The sequence below is a fragment of the Coregonus lavaretus genome, assembly GCF_964263955.1.
Source record: "Coregonus lavaretus genome assembly, chromosome: 28".
In the NCBI taxonomy this organism is placed as follows: Eukaryota; Metazoa; Chordata; class Actinopteri; order Salmoniformes; family Salmonidae; genus Coregonus; species Coregonus lavaretus.
Genome location: NC_140015.1, coordinates 17,939,575 through 17,962,911, shown reverse-complemented (window position 1 = coordinate 17,962,911; position 23,337 = coordinate 17,939,575). Strand labels below are relative to the sequence as shown.

General features: G+C 43.5%; 1 protein-coding gene across 6 annotated transcripts in view; it reads right to left on the bottom strand.

Moving 5' to 3' along the window:
* Window positions 1-23,337, bottom strand: part of LOC311103996 (histone deacetylase 5-like) — a 79,313-nt gene that overhangs the window by 13,516 nt on the left and 42,460 nt on the right. For 4 of the 6 annotated variants that reach the window (XM_084145638.1, XM_084145639.1, XM_084145634.1 and 1 more), the window contains 8 exons: window positions 12,106-12,398; window positions 11,799-11,943; window positions 11,465-11,573; window positions 10,987-11,120; window positions 7,978-8,109; window positions 6,889-7,001; window positions 3,858-3,977; window positions 92-329 (listed from right to left, as the gene is read on the bottom strand). In XM_084145638.1, coding sequence (XP_084001764.1) covers window positions 92-329; window positions 3,858-3,977; window positions 6,889-7,001; window positions 7,978-8,109; window positions 10,987-11,120; window positions 11,465-11,573; window positions 11,799-11,943; window positions 12,106-12,366 — 1,252 coding nt within the window. In that variant the 5' untranslated portion in view covers window positions 12,367-12,398. The remainder of the gene's footprint in view (window positions 1-91; window positions 330-3,857; window positions 3,978-6,888; window positions 7,002-7,977; window positions 8,110-10,986; window positions 11,121-11,464; window positions 11,574-11,798; window positions 11,944-12,105; window positions 12,399-23,337) is intronic. The other 2 variants (XM_084145635.1, XM_084145637.1) reach the window with 1 other exon arrangement.

The following is a 23,337-nucleotide window of genomic DNA, read 5'->3' as shown; positions in this document are numbered from 1 at the left end:
AGGCAGTATGTATTTGCATCTATATTTACCTGCAAGTAGGACACTCTCCTGGCAGGGATATAAGAGTATAAATATATGTTGGTAGATGTACCTGAGAGGAGGGCACTCTGCTGGCGGGCCTGCTCCAGCAGGAGGACGTGCTGCAGTAGGGAGGAGTGACTGCTGTGGCTGTTGGGGGCCTGGGGGGATTCTAAGTCGTGTTGCATCCCAGGTGGCAGGCATGATGCCGGCAGGGACGAGGTGCTGACAAACTTGCCAGTCAGAGCCCCACCCTGCCGCATGGTCTGGATGGCCTGCCTCTCCGCCTCCTGCAACAGCTTCTGATTGGCCTGAGGATGGAAAGGGAGGGGGGTTAACTAAGTCAGAATGTCTACATCAGAGGAAAACTCTGGTTCAAGGGCCGGAGTGTGTGCTGGTTTCTATTTGTATTTTACCTCAACTCAGTGGGATGGAGCAGATTCAGGCAGTTAAAATGTCTCTATACGTACATGGAGATTATCTGGGTTAGTGACTGTTTTTAGTATGCATGCACTATACAGTGGAGTCATTAAAACAGAACATTTTTTGTAGACCTCCACAAGTCTGGTTCATCCTTGGGAGCAATTTCCAAATGCCTGAAGGTACCACGTTCATCTGTACAAACAATAGTACGCAAGTATAAACACCATGGGACCACGCAGCCGTCATACCGCTCTGGAAGGAGACTCGTTCTGTCTCCTAGAGATCAACGTACTTTGGTGCAAAAAGTGCAAATCAATCCCAGAACAACAGCAAAGGAACTTGTGAAGATGCTGGAGGAAACAGGTACAAAAGTATCTATATCCACAGTAAAACAAGTCCTATAGCGACATAACCTGAAAGGCCGCTCAGCAAGGAAGAAACCACTCCTCCAAAACAGCCATAAAAAAGCCAGACTACGGTTTGAAACTGCACATGGGGACAAAGTTCGTACTTTTTGGAGAAATGTCCTCTGGTCTGATGAAACAAAAATAGAACTGTTTGGGAAAATGTGTGGGCAGAACTGAAAAAGCGTGTGCGAGCAAGGAGGCCTACAAACCTGACTCAGTTACACCAGCTCTGTCAGGAGGAATGGGCCAAAATTCATCCAACTTATTGTGGGAAGCTTGTGGAAGGCTACCTGAAACGTTTGGCCAAGTTAAACAATTTAAAGGCAATGCTACCAAATACTAATTGAGTGTATGTAAACTTCTGACCCACTGGGAATGTGATGAAAGAAATAAAAGCTCAAATAAATCACTGTACTATTATTCTGACATTTCACATTCTTAAAATAAAGTGGTGATCCTAACTGACCTAAAACAGGGAATTTTTACTAGGATTAAATGTCAGGAATTGTGAAAAACTGAGTTTAAATGTATTTGGCTAAGGTGTATGTAAACTTCCGACTTCAACTGTATATATATATATATACATACATACACACATATAAACACACACACACACACACACACACACACACACACACACACACACACACACTACCGTTCAAAATAAATAAAATATATTTTTTTGTCCATTAAAATAACATCAAATTGATCAGAAATACAGTGTAGACATTGTTAATGTTGTAAATGGCTATTGTAGCTGGAAACGGCTGATATTTAATGGAATATCTACATAGGCGTACAGAGGCCCATTATCAGCAACCATCAGTCCTGTGTTCCAATGGCACGTTGGGTTTGCTAATCCAAGTTTATCATTTTAAAAGGCTAATTGATCATTAGAAAACCCTTTTGCAATTATGTTACCACAGCTGAAAACGGTTGTGCTGATTAAAGAAGCAATAAAACTGGCCTTCTTGAGACTAGTTGAGTATCTGGAACATCAGCAATTGTGGGTTCGATTACAGGCTCAAAATGGCCAGAAACAAATCACTTTCTTCTGAAACTCGTCAGTCTATTCTTGTTCTGAGAAATGAAGGCTATTCCATGCGAGAAATTGCCAAGAAACTGAAGATCTTGTACAACGCTGTGTACTACTCCCTTCACAGAACAGCGCAAACTGGCTCTAACCAGAATAGAAAGAGGAGTGAGAGGCCCTGGTGCACAACTGAGTAAGAGGACAAACACATTAGAGTGTCTAGTTTAAGAAACAGACGCCTCACAGGTCCTCAACTGGCAGCTTCATTAAATAGTACCCGCAAAACACCAGTCTCAACGTCAACAGTGAAGAGGCGACTCCGGGATGCTGACCTTCTAGGCAGAGTTGCAAAGAAAAAGCCATATCTCAGACTGCCCATCTTAATATTTTCTTTTTATTGGCCAGTCTGAGAAATGGCTTTTTCTTTGCAACTCTCCCTAGAAGGTCAGCATCCCGGAGTCTCCTCTTCACTGTTGACATTGAGACTGGTGTTTTGCGGGTACTATTTAATGAAGCTGCCAGTTGAGGACCTGTGAGGCGTCTGTAGTGCACATGCAAGAGCTGGTTTCTTGGGCCTGCAGTGCATACAGTATGGGGGACTCTGTTGGGTTGCTATGTTGGGAACATTTTCTAGTAGGGATGGGCATTTGACTTGAGTAAAAAATATTTTTTTTTAAAAAGAAGCTATTTTTAGAACACAAGGCCCGCACTGGAAAAAAATATGTGCACATTTATCTATATGCCAACAATGAGAAGCAATGCCTAATTTATCATAACCATTACAGATAACAAATCCTAATTGCTAAATTGCCCCATATATATTCAGACAATAAAAAAAACAAGTGCTATTTAAGCTTAATTTATTGAAACCGTAATATCGACTGGTTATATTATATCGTGGAACACAATCTTCAAAAAGGCAGCAACCTCAGCAGTGGCACTTGCTTGTAGAAGCCTATGACTGTGCAATGGCATAGCTTTGTTTTGTTAATTTAGCAGACAAAATGCTCTTATTTCCCGAGCCCTTATCACAATCCTGAGACACCTATTGTATTGTAAAAAAAACAAAAAAAACATGATGTAATATAACAGAATAATACATAACAGAATATTTTTCCAAAAGAAAGTACAAAGTGATGCGCATCTCACGTCTGTAACAGTTATTCTCACAGAGTGATCATTTGAAACGGGGCTCAATTTGGCAAGTTGAAATATTTTTTTCAGGTTTACAAACCAAAATCTGTCTTCTTTTCGATATACCGACGTTCGATTTAGTTTATTCTGCCTGTTCTTTGGAATTTTCCAAATGGATTAACAATTCCACATGGAACACTACATGGGGATGAATTACGACCACGACATCTGTTTGGTGAGATGGCCTAGGCTTAATGATTCTGATGAAAATGTTTTTTCATACATCACTGTTTAGGGGGGCTATAGCCTAGGCTAACCAATTCTAAATGGCACTAGCATTTCACAAAGTTCCTAAGTGGAAAATAGACGGGACACAATCTTTCCAAAACTGCAGCGCTAGTTGTTGGAACATATTTCCCTACTTCAATCAAGCAGTCCATTTTGAATTTGAAGTTGTCATTTGGCAAGGAATGTAGCTTGTGTATCCCATCAGTTAGATACGTTTTTATAGGCATTTATTTCTGTAGGTAAACCGGGAGCTTGCGTGCGCACTCAACACGTGTGTGTAGAGGGAGCGGTCGGAACACAATTGAGTGAGTGAGACACGGAGGGGAAAGAGAATTTAGGGAGAAGAACTGTGTGATGCTTGGCTTGGTTTTCTTTTTGTTGTGCCCCGCAAATGCACATGTACAAATGAAACACGAGTCAAAGCAAATTAAGGTTGTCTTCAAGACAACATTTCGTTCTCTGGTTAAAGATGGAGTTTTGACGTCCGTTCGAGTACTCCATTACTCATGCCCATCCTTATTTTATAGTATTCAGAATTTCAGTCTAGTACTCACGGTGAGGTGCGAGTTGGCTGGCAGACCCAGGGAGATGTTGGGCAGTGAGGGGGACGTGTAGAGGCTCAGTGGACTGACTGTCCCATCGGCGTTAAGGGTCTGGTGGAGGGACCGCAACTGCTGCACAGAAAAGAGGGAGGAAAAAGTGAGTGAGAGAGAGAGAGAATGGAAGAGAGATATAGGGGTAAAGAAAGAGTATGCAAGAACATCTGAGAGTTAAAAAAGGGCGAGATTGAGAGGATGGGTGTGATATAGGGAATTAAAAGGTTCAAGAAAGTGAGAAAAAGATGGAGAATAGTAGACAGAGAGAGAGAGAGAGAGAGAGAGAGAGGGATAGAGAGAGAGAGAGAGGGATAGAGAGAGAGAGAGAGAGAGAGAGAGAGAGAGAGAGAGAGAGAGAGAGAGAGAGAGAGAGAGAGAGAGAGAGAGAGATAGAGAGAGAGAGAGAGAGAGGGATAGAGAGAGAGAGGGATAGAGAGAGAGAGGGATAGAGAGAGAGAGAGAGGGATAGAGAGAGAGAGAGAGAGAGAGAGAGAGAGAGAGAGAGAGAGAGAGGGATAGAGAGAGCGAGCGAGGAGCGAGGGAGACAACAAGCGGGGGTGTTTTCCAGAGAGGGAGAGAGACAGAGTGAAGTCTTCCAACTCACTAAAACATCCCATCAGGTCATGTATATTTAATCTACCCTAGCAACAACTACATAGAGAGGAAGAAAGGAATCCATCTTGTGTTCTATCTGACCCTCTGCAGTATAAACAGATATGACAGCAGCTCTAACCATTTAGTGTGACTCATTCTTTCACCTCGCACAACATATTTCTCTCCAGAGGCTGCCGAGGCTTCCAGTTCCCTTTGAACAAACGGCTGTTATTTAATGTTTGTGCAGGTGTGCTAGCTAGTGCCATTTCAGGAGCTTTTGTAAAACTTGCCATTTAGCGTTCACCTGGCTAACACTGTACAGAAACCCATTCAGAAGGGCATTCTCATCTTCTTTGACATCATAGGCCGTGTCCGAAATCTGTCTTGCCTACTACTTACTAAAACTACATACTGTGTACTAATAGTACTAACTACTATTTAGAACGTACTGTTTAGTAAAAACGTATCCAGTAAACAACAAATATCAACATACTAATCATCTATGATGAGAAGGCATCATCTAATGCGCAATTGTGCTTGTTCCCCACCAGTCGTTCATTTTAGTAGAGCACGTCCCCTATTCTGATTATCAGCTGTTGTCAAACACACGTGAGTGTGAAAATACTATTCTCTTCCTCAATAGTGTGCAGCGAATTCTACTTGATGAAAAGCCAAAATTAGTATTATATCCTAGAATATAAAGCATAATCATTTTTTTAAATTTCACAATTTTCACATACCCAAAAAGCATACTATTTAGAACGCAATATGGGTATTCGGACACGGCCATATTTCTCCCTGCCTGACCATTCTCTTTTTCAGCTCCCCCCGGCGAGGGTCAGCCTTTTTCACAGGCTCTCACTGATAATGATGTTATCGGGGAAGACTGACACAACATAATCACGATTTGAAACAGGGAAAATAAGGAAAAATGAAAAAAGTCACCATGCGTCCCAAACAAGGTGTCGGTCCATGGCAAACTGCCCTATTTGTTGTTAAAACAATGTCACGCTCTCCTTTTTGTGTGCGTCTGACCATTTATCAGCCCGGATCTGCTGCTGCGGCAATGACGCAATAACGATCTTGGGGGGGGGGGGGGAGCAGGCTAACAAGGCACATGTTATGTCATCAGCGGTCGACTGTTTCTCTGCTTCGAGGGAATGGCAGCAATCAAGTATTTTCAGGGAGGGAGGGAAAATAAATGGTCTCGGAGATCGACTAATGCTTTTTATTTGTGTTGCCCTACTTCTGGAAAGAAGAGAGAGTATTTTTGGTTGTTATAAAATGGCAGGGGGGAGATGGCTGTAAATTGAGTGTTGAGAGAGCTGTCTGAATGAGAGGACAAAATGCTCATTTGAATTCAAATCATCACATCTGTGTGTGTGTGTGTGTGTGTGTGTATATACACACAAGTCAATGGTTTGGTCTACCAAATACAAAACACATTTATCCATTAAAACACAGGTCTTCTAAAACAGATACAGTAAGACAGAGTGCCTGAGGGCTATTGTGTTCCAGCTACAGCTATTCTGTAAGTAGCCTGACTACCAAGGTAAATTCAAGTCCCAGGGCCAAGAACTGGTAGTTCTGATCAGTGAACTTACAGTATGTTCTGTAATGAAATAGCTAAGGCAACTAGGCCTATATTTATCATCTTACAAAACGAACAATGGATCAGGTTTTATTATCAAAATGGAGGACAGCAGTCATTCAGAACGCCATGGCTATCCAGGCTCTCACTCTCTCTCTCTCTCCCTCCTACATCCCCTCCTCCTCGCTCTCTCTCACTCTCTCTCAAGGTTAAGATGTTCCTGGGGCCACTTGATGCTCAGTGTGCATCAGACCAACCTTCCGCCCCCCTAGTCTACTCAAGCTTATTTTCAGGCTGTATTCACTGCAGTTAACCGCTATACTCTCGCCCTAGTTCACTATTCAGCTAAGCACAATGACCATACAAGCATAAAGAATAAGTCTACCTGGTCATGGAATACTCATCATAAGTCCCCATTGCATTCGATCTATAACAAACAGCAGGGTTGATCAAAATCACACCAACTAAACAAGTCACAACTCAGAATGGGTCCATTTGCATCTCTCTGACTTTCAACACTTTTTATACTAATGCTTCTAATGTGATGAGACATTTTATAAAGCATGCACTCTGTTGGTGCCTGCAACCGCAACCTTTTGTCCAAGCAGTAGAGAATCTATAGCCTTAGCTTTTTTTCAACGGAGAGGCTGCATTTTGCATTCTTATGGATGTTGCATGGTGTGTTATAAAAATGCATCAACACAGACCAACAGCAACACACATTTCAGGGGTTATATTTTTTTGTGCAGAGGGGAGGCCCCCCTTGACCCCCTAGCATCCCCCCACACCCCTCCCCTCTCTTACCTCTGCGTGGATGTTAGGGACAGAGCCGCTGGAGCCGTTCTCTGCGATGGCGCTGTTGGAGCTGTTGGGCGAGCTGGGCCCGGAGCCAGGGGCACTGCTGCACATGGAGGACACTGCAATGACAATGGAACAGGCCACTCAGAGTCAGAACCAACCCAGCATCCCAGGCAGGCAGACACCACCGCCAAAACCCCTATGTGGTACGGCCAGGCCTTTCTCCAAGCTTGCATCAAACTGTACTGTACAAATGTGTGAAGAGAAATGTTTAGGTTTTATCAGGCTGTTTTCTATGAGTATACAGAAAGGTAGAAACAGAATAGACTATCATTGGTGACATATACATGGAATCAGAGAACTTGGAAAAAAGACTCTTTCAAGAGGCCAACATTCCAAGTCCCAATTCGAATGTTCCCAAAAACCCTGTTCTCCTTTTCCCTGCTCCACTGCCAGCTAACCCCCCAAACCCCACCCCATACCCTTTTGTCCTATTCAAGCTTTACGGATGAATCCGTGTCCTACACTTTAGTCCCTGCTATTTTTGTTTGCCTCCAATAAGTCCCTATATTTAGTCCCAAAAAAGCCTCTGCTTTCATTAGCAGATAAAATGGGTGAGTCGAATCAAAAGCCTCTATAAGCATAGCTTCTGTTATTGTGGTCTCGAGAACAACCAGCATTTATACGATCCCGATGTTTACGTACTATCTGCACATGACATGGAAACGGGCTAAAAGGGCTAACCCTTAACCCTAGCATATGGTAGCTAGCTCCAGTTCTAGGTCTGAAAAGGCATTGTGTGGCATGTGTACATAGCCAACCTGGCTAAGTGGGTTATGTAACTAGGTCCTTCTGGGAAATTAGCTTGAGGTGTAGAGTGCCGCAGCCCCTCCGGATGTCTACTTTTACCATCAGGCCAACAGAGCTGAAATTACTGTTTTATGTTAAGTTGGGTGTGATTTTAGATGGGTTATGGTTCACCCAACTGGATGCTTTTTACTGGGGTTGGTTTACAACTGTGAAATGGCACGGGGTGTGGAATTCCAGCTGAAGAGTGTACAATGTATTTGTATGCATTTGTGCGCGAGCTCTCACCAGAGATCTCGATGGCTCTCTTTTTGAAGGTGCTTATCACTGTCCCATCCTTCCTCCTCAGCAGAGGACTGCTCCGCCTCTCAGCCACCTTCTGTTTTAACCGCGAACGCACCTTCAGATTGGGCTCCGAGGCTGTCGGAGAGAGAGAGAGTGAGAGGAGAGAGAGAGTGAGAGGAGAGAGAGGAGAGAGAGAGAAAGAGATAGGAGAGAGTGAGAGCAAAAGAGAGGGGAGTTTAAATTAAAAAGATATACAACAGAAACCATAAACGAGCAACAGCTCATGCAGAGTCTATCCAAAAGTACTGTGGACAGCTCCAAATGGGGCTATTTATATCTTATTGACTGGGGACACTAACACTGAAATAAATGTCCATTTGCAACTAACCCCTCCTTCACACAACTGCTTTTTCAGTCCATTGTTGATGCAATGAACGACAGACCAAATTAGGCTAATGGAAGTAAATAAAACAGGGGGATTGGACCCCAGGAAGAATACCTGCTGCTTTGGCAAAGGCTAATGGGGATCCGAATTAACCAATAAGGAGGGAGGGGCAAAATTAGGAATTGGGGCAATTAATCAAAAGCCCCGGGTTTAATTTAATTAGCCTCCAATAGAGCTGCTTTCCACTGGACGCCTTGACGTCACACACACACACACACTCACCCCACCTATGTAGAGCAGACAGGACTTTCAGCCCTTATAGCATCATTGGCTTTAGTATGGCTTTCATTTGATTAGAAATCAAAGTGTTTGGGGTGAGGAAGATCAGAGAGACATGAGGTGAAGTAAGGAGCATACGTACGCGCACACACACACACAAACACACACACACACACACACAGCAGGCTCTTGCCACAGAGTTATACCTTTCAGTCATAATGCCCAGTAAGCACAAGCTAACAAGTCTATGGAAACAATACCAAACAACACGCAATACAATTACAGCTAGATCCATGGGGATCCTTAAGAATATATATACAGCAAGCATATATTTAAGCATAGGTGTCATGGGTCAGCTTCTCAGACCCAGATTAAGCTTACTACTGGACTAAAACACATGTTCATTGGAAAGTCTCCGATCTCCATTTAGTGTACCACCCCACTCCATCGGCTTGTCTGTGGGTGGGCCTAATTATCTACGTGAGTGTGTATGTAGCTCTTGCCCACCAGTCTTCACCAACACTGCTGCTGTGATGACTCATTCTGACTCATACCAGAAAAGGAGAAACACTAAATGTACAGACATACAGTTAAAGTCGGAAGTTTACATACACCTTAGCCAAATACATTTCAACTCAGTTTTTCACAATTCCTGACATTTAAACCTTGTAAAAATTCCCTGTCTTAGCTCAGTTAGGATCACCGCTTTATTTTAAGAACGTAAAATGTCAGAATAATAGTAGCTTTTATTTATTTCATCACATTCCCAGTGGGTCAGAAGTTTACATACACTCAATTAGTATTTGGTAGCATTGCCTTTAAATTGTTTAACTTGGGTCAAACATTTTGGGTAGCCTTCCACAAGCTTCTCACAATAAGTTGGGTGAATTTTGGCCCATTCCTCCTGACAGAGCTGGTGTAACTGAGTCAGGTTTGTAGGCCTCCTTGCTCGCACATGCTTTTTCAGTTCTGCCCACACATTTTCTATAGGATTGAGGTCAGGGCTTTGTGATGGCCACTCCAATACCTTGACTTTGTTGTCCTTAAGCCATTTTGCCACAACTTTGGAAGTATGCTTGGAGTCATTGTCCATTTGGAAGGCCTATTTTCGACCAAGCTTTAACTTCCTGACTGATGTCTTGAGATGTTGCTTCAACATATCCACATAATTTTCCTTCCTCATCATGCCATCTATTTTGTGAAGTGCACCAGTCCCTCCTGCAGCAAAGCACCCCCACAGCATGATGCTGCCACCCCCTGCTTCACGGTTGGGATGGTGTTCTTCGGCTTGCAAGCAACCCCCTTTTTCCTCCAAACATAACGATGGTCATTATGGCCAAACAGTTCTATTTTTGTTTCATCAGACCAGAGGATATTTCTCCAAAAAGTACGATCTTTGTCCCCATGTGCAGTTGCAAACCGTACTCTGGCTTTTTTATGGCGGTTTTGGAGAAGTGGCTTCTTCCTTGCTGAGCGGCCTTTCAGGTTATGTCGATATAGAACTCGTTTTACTGTGGATATAGATACTTTTGTACCTGTTTCCTCCAGCACCTTCACAAGGTCATTTGCTGTTGTTCTGGGATTGATTTGCACTTTTCGCACCAAAGTACGTTAATCTCTAGGAGACAGAACGCATCTCCTTCCTGAGCGGTATGACGGCTGCGTGGTCCCATGGTGTTTATACTTGCGTACTATTGTTTGTACAGATGAACGTGGTACCTTCAGTCATTTGGAAACTGCTCCCAAGGATGAACCAGACTAGTGGAGGTCTACACATTTTTTTCTGAGGTCTTGGCTGATTTATTTTGATTTACCCATGATGTCAAGCAAAGAGGCACTGAGTTTGAAGGTAGGCCTTGAAATACATCCACAGGTACACCTCCAATTGACTCAAATGATGTCAATTAGCCTATCAGAAGCTTCTAAAGCCATGACATAATTTCCTGGAATTTTCCAAGCTGTTTAAAGGCACAGTCAACTTAGTGTATGTAAACTTCTGACCCACTGGAATTGTGATAGAGTGAATTATAAGTGAAATAATCTGTCTGTAAACAATTGTTGGAAAAATTACTTGTGTCATGCACAAAGTAGATGTCCTAACCGACTTGCCAAAACTATAGTTTGTTAACAAGAGATTTGTGGAGTGGTTGAAAAACGAGTTTTAATGATTCCAACCTAAGTGTATGTAAACCTCCGACTTCAACTGTACCTACACACACCTACTGTCAGACATACATGGGTAGGTACCTCAAAGTAATGCATACATGCAACACACACACACACACACACACACACACACACACACACACACACACACACACACACACACACACAGTGCATCCACTCACCAGTCTTGCGGAGAGGGAAATCGTCCCTGCCCTCGTAGGTCCCCAGTAGCGGGGGCAGTTTGTAGGAGGGCGGCGTTCCCGGAGTGTTACTCTGAGGGGGGGAGCTCTGGTCCAGAGAGGTGTGGTGGGCGCCCCTGATGAAGCCATAACAACAGTTAAGATACCAGAATTAGTTGATACTACTTGTGATGTATACAATACATTCTCTGACTATATTAAAACCTCTTTATCCGTTTGGCATGACACCCCCTGAGGAAGGTAAACAAGTCATACCACTCTGGATTTCCAAGTATTTTTAACAGTTCGCTCCGGGTCAATGGATCAGTTTAGGAGCTCTAAGAATCCTAGCTAAGGTATAGCCCTTCCTCCAGATTCATTAACCATTAACATCCATGGCTCTTGGCCAGTCTGCTAGTGTCAGCAGCTAACGTTAGCCAGCCTCATAGAACTAAAATTAGATGTCGATGGTTAGGCTCACCAGCATTTCTGGGGGAAGGAATGGTTCAGTCCGCCAGGTGTGCCAGGCTCTTTTTTGCTCAGGAGGAACTCCTGGAGCTTCAGCTTCACCTCCGTACTGGCAATGGCACCTTCCGGAACAAACCATCATAACACAAAGTTATTATACCTCTAACAAAGACCAACAGATATGGAATACCAGGATCTAAACTGTATCACTCTATTGAGTAAAAGTGTCTGATAGGACATAGCTACCGTATATTTCAGTGTTTACTTGCTGAAAGCTTCTCTTCATACATACACCAGATATATACTGCTCAGTGTGTGAGTGTGTGTCCTCTATGTGTACTACTCACTCTCTTTGCCCTTCTCCTTGTTGCGTAGCATGAGGAGCTGCTGCTCCAGCCTCTGTTTCTCCAGCTCCTCATGCCTCTGTTGCTCCAGCTTCCTCTTCTGCTCCAGCTCCTGCTGCCGCTTGGCCGCCAGGATCTCCTGCTGCTGCTGCAGGGACGCCAGGGGGAACGAAAGCCAGAGAGAGGGGAAGTCAAATGAAGCTCAAACTGACTTCCTGAAACTAACTGATAGGCCCAGTAGCCAGTGTGGCTAAAGCCATTTCTAACCCCACCTCTTGCCCCCCCACCTTCCTAAAAATTATCCCGTTACCTTCAGGTGCTCCTGCAGCTGAACCTCATGCTGGCGTGTCAGCACCTCATGCTGCTTCTGGAACTCAGCGAAGAGAAGCTGTTTCTGAAGCTCCTGCTGCTGCTTGAGGAGAAGCAGTTCATGCTGCAGTTGCTGCTCCCTCATGCCTGGGTCCACCCCTCCGCCCAGGGGTCCCAGCCTGGGATCCGTCCTCAGGTCCACGGGACCGCCGCCGCCGCCACCTCCAACACCCTGCTCACTGCCGCCCACTGGGCTCTGCATCCCCGAGGGGAGAGTTGTCTTCACCTCCACAGCTAGATGGAGGAAAGGGTGGGGAGCGGAGAGAGGGGGAAGGAGACAGATAGATGGAAATGAAGACAGAGTAAAGGAGGGCAAAAAGAGAGAGAAAAAGTGAGGGAGACAGAAGGGAAAGGAGTGGAGCAGACAAAGAGAACAAGAAAATAGTTTGTTAAATGGTGACCAAATAAAGACGAAGTACAACGGTTTAATACAGGCGTTTTTTCAATAAGAAACAAAACAAAAAATCTTGATCAAATACTGCGGAAATGGTGAGGTTAAAGTTCAAGGGCTGAGAAGTAATTCCCTTTGATAGAAATGACAATTAGCTTACAGTTTGACTAACATAATACATATGTCTTTTAGCCATGAGGCTTGGCACAGATCTACTGTATCTCATTGAGTGTAGTCAACAAGCGCACACCGAGTAGGTTATAGAGACATTCATCGCATTGACAAATAATATGTCCCATCTAATAGAGTGACCCTGGCAACCGACCCGGTCCATCTTTCAGTGTATTACAGCTTTCAGAAATCAGACCAGGAGTTCAATCATGTTTGGCATGCTAGCTCTCTCTGGGGACGTTGCATAACTGCACCATGATGACAGAGTTCAGTGGAGTTGGACACACTACAGCTGTACAGTCCACACATAAGGAGGAATAAAGTTTGGGTCCTGATCTTCTCTCTGCTGGCAGGAAGGGTGCATGTTGTATTTAGAACACTTGGGAGAGTGTTTCAGTGTACTATTTTAAAAGTATGATTCCACAGAAGTGTGTGAGTGCTTATGTGTTTACTGAATAATTAATCACAGTATGTATGTTTATACAGTACATGCTTCAATGATTGAAGGAGCATCTTGGAGTGTTTCCGTGCGACTGTTAAAGTGTTAAGCTGATGAAGAGTAACACCATTCATGGTTTACTAGTTATTCATTTTGTATGGCGCATGTTATCGCCATGGATTACAAGGCATCCATCCGTCTGTATCACGGTAGGTCACTCTATGCTAGCGTGTCAGTGTATGCATTTTGCTCAATAGGAGACAGTATTGAACGGTAGGAATGGGAGCGGACCTTGGTAAAAATAGCCAGGGCGACTATCGATACAAAGAGGGCAGACCATTACATAACCTGGGAGGACCACAGTAGGCAGGGCCGGGACGTGGGCATAACCAGGGCCGGGATGAGGGCAGAGCCAGGGCACTCTAAGACACTCCGGGAGCTTTGTCTCTGATACAATAAGCACAGAGCTGGCAATGACACACAGCATCCCAAAGCCACTGGCAAGCACTGCTGCCAAACAGACAAGCAAGCACAGCCACCTGGCAAGGGCCACGCTACTGTTTTCGACCTTTCCTTAAGTCGGCAGGGAAATCAAGGATTGGAAGGGGGCTATTGGGCTATTGTGTGGAAAACTGTTCAGTGCTGCCCCAAGTTGGTTTCCAATGCACCTGACAGTTGTTTCCATCATCTATTTGTTTCACCTTTCATTAACCCTCGTTTCAAATGGTCACAAGGCTTGACATTGGTGCGGGGTTAGAACTGAGTAGGACAAGACGCTGTAAGGTTTAAAATCTCAAACAAATGCAGAAAAAAACAATGGAAAAGATTAGTGGGCAGGCAGAGAAGCGCTTAGTCTGCAACAATGGTCAAGGGTAAAGAGGTTGACTGCTGCCTTGCATTGGTGGATGTAGAGTATTTGATCCCAGCTGCAGGCTAGGACCTAATGAGAAGGCACCGATTCCGTGTCACAGATGGTTAAGTCACTCAGTGACCAGATAATGAGAGAGAAGAGATAGGCTAACTCCTGTGGAAAAATAATGGGAGACTGAGGGAGCAGCTAGCACTAGCTGAAAAGCACAAGCACTGCTTTGTGAGTTTGATTCTGAATGCAATGGTATCTATGAGTGGACCTCTAAACCTGGAGAACTATACCAGTTGTTTTTCATCAGTGTTGCATGTCGTTAAAGATATGTTAAAAATCTAGGGTCAGATAAGGCTGGGAATTGCCAGAGACCTCACGATACGATATTATCACGACACTTACGTGCCGATATGTATTGTGATTATCACGATTCTATATATATTGCGATTCGATACTGTGATTTTATTGCGATTTGATGTTCCAAACATATCGCTCACTCATGGTTTAAATGAATCTTAGATTAGACCTAATCTAGAGTTTGTAAATCTAGGTTTATAATTAAATCAGAGATGTTTTGCACCACTTAATTTTAAAGACAGGATTAATAAATCACTAAACTAAGGGTGTGTTCGTAAATTCAATCTGGAGTGCCAGAGTGCGTTCGTAAATTCAGAGCGTTGTCAGATTGTCCGTTCGTAAATTCAGAGCGTTTCACTCTCGGAGCGTTCAGAGCGCACACTGGACGCTCTGGCCGAGGAGTAGGGTTGATCCGAGCGTTGTGACCACAACGGCAGTCAAGCACCCAAGCTAACTGGCTAACGTTGGCTAGCTTGCTAGCTACTTCCAGACACAAATGAGAGAACACCTCACTCTGACCATTTTACTCGCACTAGCAGAGCTGTTTAGGCTGTTTTCATGTTATCCAGAGCGTTGGTGACTGTAACTGTGCTGCTGGCAACAATTTAATTACGCTTTTTTGCCGACATTTACTGACACTGGCCATATTCAACGGGTGTTGAGAGTTCGAAAATTAAAATCAGTTATTCTGCGCTCTGGCACACTCAGACGAGAGTGCTCTGAAATCAGAGTAACCTCCTCCAGTGGTAGTTTCGATTAAATCCCTAAACAAAGTTTAACATTTATTTTAAAACAATGGTGCAACAATATTACAGTCCAAATTAAACTTAGTTTAGAAGAAGGATTAAATGTAACTATGATTAGTTAAAAAACTTGGTGCAACAAGATTAAATGATAAACCTTGATTTAACCCAGTTTAAGAGTTAATCCATGTTGGTGCAGCCCACCCTATACATCTGCTGCAGAGAGAAGGGATGAGAAAATTAGTTTTGATCAGTCAGTGCTGAAAAGATGTTGGATCACTATTTAAAAAGATGGAAAACAAGCTATAGAATGAAAAATACCTGAAAAATACCTGAGTTTTGGCGCAGGTACAAATATCTATATAATATAGACAGCAGCTGCAACAGCATGCTTTGAAACTCAGCTAAATTCAGCCAATTTGTCTGTGTCAATATAAGTAAGCCTGTCGTGGAACTGAACCTTCCCCATTGTCCTTCATTTCTCCTCTTCTCCCTTTCTTCCTCTCCATCACCACCTCATCCCCCATTCCTCTCTCTCTCCGCCTGTACCCCCCTCTCAGGTGAGTGCTGAGTAGGGTACCTATGCCAGACTGGATGATAAATGAGTAGGTATAACTGTGCTTTTGAGGGAAGCCTTTGTCAAAATGCAAAAACAAATGGTTTCGGGTACAAAACAAAAACTTAAATCTGTGTTTTTTTTGTTCTGCAAGCAATTAAGTTCAGAGTCCTTAGTCAGCAACTACCCATAAATATTGTAAAAATGCTTTTGCAGGGAAAATAAAATGGATATCGATAACGGTAAAGTGGAGTAACAGTTGTAAATGACAATAGTTGCTTGCCTGTAGTACTTTAGGCCACATACAGCCTTAGGGTTTGGAGGACTTTGGGATTAGGCATCCTTTGAGGTAGACCAGAGAATAGCATACTTGTAAGTACATTACATACACTGAGTGTACAAAACATTAAGGACACCTGCTCTTTCCATGACATAGACTGACCAGGTGAATCTAGTTGAAAGCTATGATCCCTTAATGATGGCACCTGTTAAATCCACTTCAAAATCAGTGTAGATGAAGGGGAGGAGACAGGTTAAAGAAGGATTTTTAACCCTCGAGACAATTGAGACATGGATTGTGTATGTGTGCCATTCAGAGGGTGAATGGGCAAGACATAAAATGTAAGTACCTTTGAACAAGGTATGGTTGTAGGTGCCAGGCGCACCAGTTTGTGTCAAGAACTGCAATGCTGCTGGGTTTTTCACACTCAACAGTTTCCTGTGTGTATCAACAATGGTCCACCATCCAAAGAACATCCAGCCAACTTGACTGTGGGAAGCATTGAAGTCAACATCGGCCAGCATCCCTGTGGAACGCTTTCGACATCTTGTAAAGTCGGGGTGATGCAACTCAATATTAGGAAGGTGTTCCTAATGTTTGGCATACTCAGTGTACATTCACATTGTATGTCACAACATTAGGTAGGATTGCACCTTTGAACTTGCTGATTGGCGCGTGCAGAGTTAACCAACAGGGTAATGATCCAATAGCTCTGTTGGGAGGTCTGGCGGAAGCTTTCGGCTTAGTCCAAATAAGATTACTATCCTTTATCAGTTGGCTTCTAAATTTAACCTTCCAGCCAATTATGTGTGTCTGCCATTTGACGTCATTGCGTCCCTATCTTAGGTCGCCAGGAAAACTCTGGTTGTTGGGTGCCAGCCAACCAAATGAGCTTAACATAGATCACCCAAGACACCTCAGTCAGAGAGAATATGGGGGAGGAGGCATTGAATGAATGAGCCAAAGGGAGATTGCCTATTGAGATGTACCAGGTATTCCAAATGATCAATAGTCATGAGGCCTTCCATTCGAGAAACAATTTACAAATCTGAAATCTGTATGTCAATAATGACTTGTAAAAGCCATCAATGGTGCTCAATTACACCAACATTGATGTGACATGATTGGTTGTTGTCAGAGTGGTGCAATGTGCACAGAGGTCTAGGGCTCCTTTGCAGTATTCAAATCCTCATAATGAATTTGGAGGCACACAAAATACTTTAATGACACTGTCTGGCTGTGCAGTGTGCATTCAAAGGAATAATTTGGTGTTGCCTGCTCCACTCTGTTACGAGACAGTGAGTAGAGGGAGTCTGAGGAAAAATAATTTGGGCCGATCATCAAAAAGTATCAAACGGGGGAACAGCCGCCAGGAGAACTCACAGGGGAGTTGCATCTGAGGCGGAAGGAACTACCATCAGTCCCATAGCAAATCAGCTATGTGCCAAAACAGATGTGTTTTTAATGCTGCAGCAGGAAAATACAGCAACACTTTCGAAAAGGCGCTGCATGGTTAATTATAAATGAATAATACATTTATTCCTAGCCCAATTGATTATCGAGGTGATAACATGCTTGAGGCGTTAATTTCTCATCCAAGAACTCCACCACCTTTCCCTAGACAGACGGTTGCTAAACTTCTGGGTTCAACTTTGGTTCAGAACAAATCAGACAAAACTAAAAAGCAAAAATGCGAGGGCAGTAAAATATAAGAGGATCCATCAGATGTTTGGTCAGAAATGGGACCTTAAAAATGTCAACACAGTCAAACATGGCCTTTCTTTCTAAATGAGGCAAAAAGTTGCTTGTAAAGTCCTTGGCCCTGTTTTTGTGTTGACAGGAAAAGATAGAGTGGGAGGGAGGAGGGGAGGGCAGAGAGGAGAGGAGAAAAAGCCCAGTCATCTGGGTGAAGCTGTTTGTGGCCCTGTGATTAGTGAGGACTTGGGCCAGCCAGGAGGTGGCTGAGAGGCTGAGTGACATGGAGACAAGGCCAAAGGTATTTCCAGGTCCCCAAGGACTATATTTGTGGCCATATCCAATTAAACCACAGTGACAATACACACTGAAATGGATGCAATTTGACTGTGTCTGCAGACATCATCACCACTTTAAGGACATGATCTGTGATTAAGCAATCCATCTATAAATAATCCAACAAAAACACAGCTAGGGGCAACTAATTGCCTTCGCATATCCTCTTATCCTGCAACAGTATCCACCAGGAATTGTTTAAGTTCTGCTTGTGCTCATCTTATTCTAAATTAAACATCACAATTTTCCTCTAAGAATTCTATGATATAACCAGAGACGTGTTGTAATTTCTAATTTAGTTACAACAAAGCTCTATACAACAAAGCTCTATCCTATGCCATACGATGAGAGTCCTTAAACAATATTGAAAGAAAGCAAGGAGGATGCTCTTGGAGGAGAAACAGCTACCTCCGAATTTAAAGTGTACAAAAAAACATATTACAGTGTTCACAACCTGACAAGATGAAAATAGAGGTGAGGGGTGGGGGGGTACCTCCTCGTTAAAAATAAACGAAGGTATTGCATAACAATTGTGTGGGGTTTCTAGCCAGAAACAGAGGAAGGGGTGGGAGGGAGGGAGGGGATTTCTGGATAAGGAAGCCAACTAGGCCTAATCAATGAAAGGGTAGATACCGTGAGGGAGGGCCAGGAAACAGAGCACTCAAATTTACCCAGCAGATTATATTTTACTCCATGGATTACTGTAATTACCTGGAAAAGAGAGTCTAAAAATATCCCTCCCCCCTGCCACTCTCGCCCCATGATGATGGCTGTTTGCATAAAGGGTGTGTGTGTGTGTGTGTGTGTGTGTGTGAACATGTCAGAGGGAGATGGAGAAAGGGTGTATGAAGGATTTAGGGCTAGCTCAACAATGTGTTAAACTGGGCTACAGCCCTGAATCTAGTCTGTGATAAAATCAAAACATACTGTATTCACTCAGTGTCCCTGACTTTGCCAACACGAGTAGGCCTGATATTGAAACCATGCTCACCACTCTTACGACTGATGAGAGGCCGTACAGTGCAGTGCAATTGACTGAATTAAAGGGTCTATTTAAATTCTGTATTTTGTGTGAGAGGAAAACCAGTAGATGGCTGTGCTGGTTTGCCACAGCCTTTATGTATGACAAACAAAGTTTTCCCAATTAAGACAGAAAGATCCATTTCCCAAGGGAGTCTTCTGGCTTACGCACTCCATCGCAAGCTTTGTGTCGCCTAATTATGCCAACCACTCCCTCTCTCTTCCAGAGCTAGGCGTCATTTTAAACCTCCACTCAAAGCTGTTAGTTATACGAGACGCTGTCAAACAAAGGCATGGATTGTGCCTCCTCAGACCCTTTTTCCTCCATTAACATGGAGGATGTGAGTCTTCTGGAGAGAGTGCCAGAGGAAATCTTTCTTTCTAATCAAATGATCACACTAATTAGGCCTTAGCCAGACAAGGATGGAGGAGAGGAGAGCTACAAGCCAGGAGGGCATAGCAGGAGTACAATAAGGGTGGAACGAGTTTGACATCCAGGGTGCCCCCGTCCCCTGTTCAGTTTGGCAGACTGGCCGTTGATTGGATGGATCATGAAACCCTAGCATACTACACTAAAGAGACGGGCGAAAGACGAAAGCGTCAACGAGATAATAATTTTGTTGCAGTCATGAATTATGCAAGCCATTAAATTCAGCCAATAATTGTCAAGCATGCTGCTGCACCAGTGGGGACCCCTGCTGTGTTTGACATTGGCAATAAACATGTCAGTAAGTAAGAAGTGTCTTTTGGTCTTCTTGTAAAAGGCTTCAAACTAGTTTCAAGTTGCGGCTTGTCATGCAATAAGTATGTAAATTGTCATTGATACTGTACATTTTCCTTCTCTGAGGAACCCCTTTGTTTTTCAGTCATCCATCAAAATGGCTGCACCATAGTATAGCCTACATCTGCCTCTGGGCTTCTCTCTATAGCTAGAGCCAATGGCACTTTCCCTACACCTGCAATCCGCTCCTTCTCCTCGCCCCCGACCCTCATCTCACTCTCTTCCCTTTCTCTCTCTCTCTCTCGCTCCCAGCAGAGATTAGACACAAGCAGCGACAGAACACAAAGTCTGCCTGCGAAAAATGTAGGTTATAAATAACCCCGGATTAATAATGCACTGGGGGGGGGTGAGAAGGGGGAGGGAGGGGATAGCGCACTGTGCTTTTAAAAGCGCACGCTTCTATTTTTGGTTTTTCCACATTTTCGGTTGCTGCTCGCTCTGTAGCTTCCAGCTCATCCCTGCTATCTTCGTCTTGGATGCGGATGCTGCAGAGGCAGCTACAAAGGGAATATGGTGTTCCCTTGCAGAATACAGGCTTTGATCTAGCTATATCTGTATACAGTGGGGAGAACAAGTATTTGATACACTGCTGATTTTGCAGGTTTTCCTACTTACAAAGCATGTAGAGGTCTGTAATTTTTATCATAGGTACACTTCAACTGTGAGAGACGGAATTTAAAACAAAAATCCAGAAAATCACATTGTATGATTTTTAAGTAATTAATTTGCATTTTATTGCATGACATAAGTATTTGATACATCAGAAAAGCAGAACATTAATATTTGGTACAGAAACCTTTGTTTGCAATTACAGAGATCATACGTTTCCTGTAGGTCTTGACCAGGTTTGCACACACTGCAGCAGGGATTTTGGCCCACTCCTCCATACAGACCTTCTCCAGATCCTTCAGGTTTCGGGGCTGTCGCTGGGCAATATGGACTTTCAGCTCCCTCCAAATATGTTCTATTGGGTTCAGGTCTGGAGACTGGCTAGGCCACTCCAGGACCTTGAGATGCTTCTTACGGAGCCACTCCTTAGTTGCCCTGGCTGTGTGTTTCGGGTCGTTGTCATGCTGGAAGACCCAGCCACGAGCCACTCTTCAATGCTCTTACTGAGGGAAGGAGGTTGTTGGCCAAGATCTCACGATACATGGCCCCATCCATCCTCCCCTCAATACGGTGCAGTCGTCCTGTCCCCTTTGCAGAAAAGCATCCCCAAAGAATGATGTTTCCACCTCCCTGCTTCACGGTTGGGATGGTGTTCTTGGGGTTGTACTCATCCTTCTTCTTCCTCCAAACACGGCGAGTGGCGTTTAGACCAAAAAGCTCTATTTTTGTCTCATCAGACCACATGACCTTCTCCCATTCCTCCTCTGGATCATCCAGATGGTCATTGGCAAACTTCAGACGGGCCTGGACATGCGCTGGCTTGAGCAGGGGGACCTTGCGTGCGCTGCAGGATTTTAATCCATGACGGCGTAGTGTGTTACTAATGGTTTTCTTTGAGACTGTGGTCCTAGCTCTCTTCAGGTCATTGGCCAGGTCCTGCCGTGTAGTTTTGGGCTGATCCCTCACCTTCCTCATGATCATTGATGCCCCACGAGGTGAGATCTTGCATGGAGCCCCAGACCGAGGGTGATTGACCGTCATCTTGAACTTCTTTCATTTTCTAATAATTGCGCCAACAGTTGTTGCCTTCTCACCAAGCTGCTTGCCTATTGTCCTGTAGCCCATCCCAGCCTTGTGCAGGTCTACAATTGTATCCCTGATGTCCTTACACAGCTCTCTGGTCTTGGTCATTGTGGAGAGGTTGGAGTCTGTTTGATTGAGTGTGTGGACAGGTGTCTTTTATACAGGTAACGAGTTCAAACAGGTGCAGTTAATACAGGTAATGAGTGGAGAACAGGAGGGCTTCTTAAAGAAAAACTAACAGGTCTGTGAGAGCCGGAATTCTTACTGGTTGGTAGGTGATAAAATACTTATGTCATGCAATAAAATGCAAATTAATTACTTAAAAATCATACAATGTGATTTTCTGGATTTTTGTTTTAGATTCCGTCTCTCACAGTTGAAGTGTACCTATGATAAAAATTACAGACCTCTACATGCGTTATAAGTAGGAAAACCTGCAAAATCAGCAGTGTATCAAATACTTGTTCTCCCCACTGTATATTTTTTACCCATCTACCAATAAGTGTCCTTCCTTGCGAGGCATTGGAAAACCTCCCTGGTTTTGCGGTTTAATCTGTGTTTGAAATTCACTGCTCGACTGAGGGACCTTACAGACAATTGCATGTGTGGGGTTCATAGATGAGTTAGTCATTCAAAAATCATGTTAAACACTATTATTGCACACAGATTGAGTGAATCCATGCAACTTATTATGCAACTTGTTTTTTGCTTCTGAACTTATTTAGGCTTGCCATAACAAAGGGGTTGAATACATATTGACTCAAGACATTTCAGCTTTTCATTTAATTAATTTGTAAAAAGTTTCAAAAAACATAATGCCATGCTGAAGGCACTGTATGCAGGCACCTGATCTGAGCCATTAGGGAGACTAGGCATCTATCACCATCAGATTGGGGGGGGGGGGCAATGTAGCATGTTTTTTGTCCCCCCACTTTGGTTACGAAATCACCATCACCCACTAATTAACTTGTCATTTTTGCAGATTAAGTGTTTGAGCTAGTAATGTATCAATATTTAAATTTACAATTGAGCTATGACATACCCAATGAATATATAGCACAACTTTGTATTTCACCCCCCATCTCAAAATCTTTCCGCCTCCTGCTTTGGCCACGCAGTGCGCCTCGCAAGTGATTCCTCGTTATGAAATTATCAACTTTACCCTGTATATCTAAAAATGACCATATACAGTGATTGTTAAAAGCAAACTACCAAAACTATTGCTGATGGTGAACCTGAACAATCTAAATTAAATCTATTGTAAACCCCGTTCAGCAGGTATAGCGAGATGAGTTGTTTCTCCGGTAGCTTACTTTTATTTCCAGTAAAACACAATTTTTAATAGCGCATAGACAACAATAACCTAGCAAATTACATAGGTTGTCACTCAACTAATAAATCCTTATATCGCGCAAGCCATTTTAGAATATGAATGCTGAAGGTGCTGCGCAAGATCTGGAACAGGACGCCTACCTCGAGTTGGTCAGCGTGCGAAGCTGGGCACAGTGCACAGTTTGACTAGGCTACTGATATTCCCTAGAATTGTTCAGCATGCAAAATGACTTGTAGAGCAATGACTGTCAACACAGTTACATGCTTAGTTCGACACTGAAGGAGAGGACGCATCAGTTGTCACAAAATATGAGGTATTTTTGGAAGGTAGAAAAAGTAATATGAGCAAAACAAACTTGTGAATCAGTGATTCTTAATGTTGGAATACATTTTCTGACCGATGCATGCTACATTTGGATTGATTTGGAGTCCGCAAACCGATGCAGTCGTATCTTAAAACATTTGAATTGGGACCGATCCTTACATCCCTACAGATATTAGAACAGTTTGTTGGTTTC